General features: G+C 40.0%; 1 protein-coding gene across 1 annotated transcript; it reads left to right on the top strand.

The window, feature by feature from the left end:
• On the top strand, positions 249–2,975 carry LOC107636571 (protein FAR1-RELATED SEQUENCE 5-like). The gene is made up of 6 exons (XM_016340072.1): positions 249–356; positions 573–632; positions 856–1,436; positions 1,525–1,883; positions 2,159–2,434; positions 2,533–2,975. Exons 1-6 carry the CDS (start codon positions 249–251, stop codon positions 2,973–2,975), a joined length of 1,827 nt encoding a protein of 608 aa, XP_016195558.1.

Genomic DNA, 3,565 nt, shown 5'->3' on the forward strand with positions numbered 1-3,565 from the left:
TACGATTCATCGTGGTGCAAGTTCTTCCTGAAAATGGTGCAATAATTCACTCTTCTTCTCATCAATTAACTGACCCTCTCCATCGAATCATTCAACCCGTGGCTCCCTCGTCGCTTCTCCCCGGTGCGTGCCGCCATTGGTCGTGACGTTCGTGATCGTGGTTCTCCCACAAAGACCATCACGCATAGCATTTCCTGCACAAAGAAGCTGCCGTCGCGATTCAAAGCTTTTGGCAAAGAGTAACGTCCATGGAGTTCTCAACCCCGGAAGGTAGATCGAATAGCACAATGATCAATTCAAACGAAAGGAATGAAGAATTGAGTGTGGGTGAAGTTGTTATTCAAGAAGGGTCTAAAGTATGTTGGATAGACTGGTTCTGCATTGTATGAAATTTAATGACAATGTGTGATGTGAAGGCTTATTATTCATGCTAATTAGATGTTTCTTGCGATAAAGTATACTTGACTCCCATGTGTGTTTGCACTATTTTTTTTATATGTTTTATTGGAGTGACCCATTATATAGTGATGATCTTAAGTTGATAAAAAATTTTTCGGTGTCTTTAATTGAAGGCCGACGAAATTACTGACGTCATTGTGATGAGAAAGGATGAGTTGGACTTGAGACACGAGGTTTGAATTATTTGTTATTATTTGTCATCGCATTATAGTTACTGTGTTAATGCTAGTTTTAATTTGCATTTGGTTTTGTGAATTGACATTATAGTTGCCGGATCATAGTGGGATCAGTGAAGAGAAAATCCCAGTCATAGGAATGAGTTTTGATTCGTTGCCTCTGGCACAAAAAATTTTATGCAAATTATACAGAGAAAGTTGGGTTCGTAACTAAAATCAGAAACACGAATTTCGACAAGACGTGGAAGGAATCAAAGATTATCGGGAGTCTCAGGTGAAGGCAGCAACTCGGGCAAATAGAATTACAGCCACGAGATGCAGAGCAAGGATGTATGTCATGTTGGACAGGGAGAAGGAAATTTGGGTTGTGTCTAGATTAGAATTGAGGCATTCTCACCCTTGTTCGGCTAAGAAAGTTGTCCACTATCATGAGTACAGGAAGTTGACCATGCATGCTAAGTACGTCATTACGGATAATGACGAGGTTGGCATAAGACCCAACAAGACGTATCTAGCATTGGCAAACGAGGTTGGTGGGTCTTCAAACCTGAGTTATTCAGAAAAAGATGTCAGAAATTACATCACAAGCAAACTTCGATGTGCCGATGACAATGCGGACTTTAAGGAGATGATGAATTATTTCATTCAAATGAAGGAGATCAATCCCAACTTCTTTTATGCCATAGATGTTGATGATGCAAATAAGTTCAAGAGCGCACTCTGGGTAGATGCAAGGTGCAGGGATTCGTATGAATATTACGGAGATGTAGTGTCGTTCGACACCACTTACAAAAGAAACAGGTCTGTTTTTACTTATGTGTCAATCGTAAAAGCAGTTATTTTTTTAATTTGTTATTGGGTCTATCATTTGTTGTTGGTGTTTTCGCAGGCATGGTCTACCATTTGCATCCTTTGTCGGTGTAAACCACCATAGAAAGTCTACTCTTCTTGGTTGTGCTTTACTTGGGAGCGAGGAGACCCCTAGTTTTGAGTGGATGTTCATCACTGACCAGTTCAAGGCCATGGCCGGTGCTATTAGGAAGGTCCTACCTGATACTGTCCACCAATGGTGCATCTGGCACATAATGAAGAAGTCACAATTCAAGGTTGGAGGTTGCACTAGGTACGGAGAATTGAATGCTAAGATGAATCACATTGTGCGGAATTCTCCTTCTACTGACTCTTTTGAAGCTAATTGGGCTGAATTCATCAAAGAATTTGACCTAGGTCAGAACAGATATTTAACAGGTCCGTTATCATTAACTTAACTCCCGTATATTGGTTGCATATTGCATATTTATTCACTATTAGTAATTCCACCGGTTTAAATTGGTTGTTGTGTTTTTTTAGGAGTGTAGTTGATATTTCTTTTTTACATAGTCAGTGGATGTTCTTTTCAATACACAAGCAGGTGGTTTCTTCCTTAGGAAATTTGATGTTTTTGTATTTGTTTTATCAGTTCTTTGGAAGCGGTCATCATGTTGTGTCTAAGCGACACTCTTATGCTCTGTTTTTTTATGTAGACATTTATGCCAATCAACGAAAATGGGTGCCAATATTCTTCAAGAGTGAATTTTGGGCTGGTATGAGGAGTATACAGCGGAGTGAAAGTATGCACGCATTTTGCTGGGGGTTCCTGCATTGCAAAAGTGGTTTGGTCCAGTTCGTCCATGAATACGACAATGTGCTTGGAAACAAGGAGCAGAAGGAGCTGGAAGATGATGTTGTGGACGCGAAAGGAGTCATCCCATGTATAGAGAGCACAGGCATTGAGAGACAATTTCAGCGGGAATACACCAGTAATATGTTCAGGAATTTTTAGCTGGAGGTAAGAAAAAAACCGATTGCGCGGTTCGGTCAAGTGAACAACAGGGAGATTCAATTTCTGTTAAAGTAGACAAGCAGAAGATAGTTTGGGAGAAGACTGTTTACCGTACTTTCACAGTATATTTTGACCCATTGAGTCAAGAGGTTCGGTGCGAGTACAACAAGTTTGAATCTACTGGTATATTTTGTTGCCACACCCTTACTGTGTGGTCATACTACAGAGTTGACAGAGTACTGAGCTGCTATGTTCTTCCTCGATTGAGTAAGAACGTCTTGCGCAAGCACACCTACATTAAGAGTGGGCATGATGTGGCTCAGACCAATGAAGGCCACAACCTGTTCAGGCGTTTTTGTTTAGAGTTCTATAACGTTGCTCAGGAGTTTGTTAATTGTGATGAGGAAGCAACCATCTTGCGATCTATCCTTTGGGACGCAAAGTCTAAGCTGACTGATTACCATGCCAGCATGCATTCGACTATTTTTTCTGCTACTCAGATTACCATGCCCACATAGAGCATAGGCGGTGTTGTTGTACATGACATACAAGGACCCTCAAGAGTTAAAACTAAAGGGCGGCCAAAGAGTAAGAGACTTGAAGTAGAGTTGGACAAGTCAATTAAGAAATTGATGCAAAAAAGGAAGAGAAAATCGCATCCGATATGTGCTAGAAGTGAGGTCTATTTCAATTTTATTTTTTTGGGATGGTGTTGTTGATTCACATAGGTTGTTCTTGTTTTTGTTTTTGTGTTGTGCATTTTGTAGGATGTTGTTGACCTTCAGACAGATAATGATTATGATGGTTCTGTAGAGAGAGGATTTGAGACCTCTGATACTTAGAATGCATCAAAGGTGGCGGATTCATGTCCCTGTTGAACTCTTTTGAGCATAGATAGTTATCCTTTCGTTTGGTTGTACATTTTTTCCTGTGGGTGATTTCTCATACTTAGCTAGATTTTGTGGTTCTTTTGACACAAATTAATAACCTCTTTCGTTTTTGCTTTGTCACTTGCATTGGTTCTGTTATGACACATTCAATAAAAGGCATAAAAGGACGACTGTGGATATCTTTTATCTAATTATTAGTTACTTTAGGTTGTGAGACT

This window comes from Arachis ipaensis, chromosome B04, assembly GCF_000816755.2.
Source record: "Arachis ipaensis cultivar K30076 chromosome B04, Araip1.1, whole genome shotgun sequence".
Lineage (NCBI taxonomy): Eukaryota > Viridiplantae > Streptophyta > Magnoliopsida > Fabales > Fabaceae > Arachis > Arachis ipaensis.

Coding starts and splice junctions, on each gene's coding strand:
- LOC107636571 (XM_016340072.1), top strand. CDS start 249: ATGGAGTTCTCAACCCCGGAAGGTAGATCGAATAGCACAATGATCAAT. Junction 633..855: donor AGTTGGACTTGAGACACGAG/GTTTGAATTATT, acceptor AACTAAAATCAG/AAACACGAATTTCGACAAGA. Junction 1,437..1,524: donor ACCACTTACAAAAGAAACAG/GTCTGTTTTTAC, acceptor GTGTTTTCGCAG/GCATGGTCTACCATTTGCAT.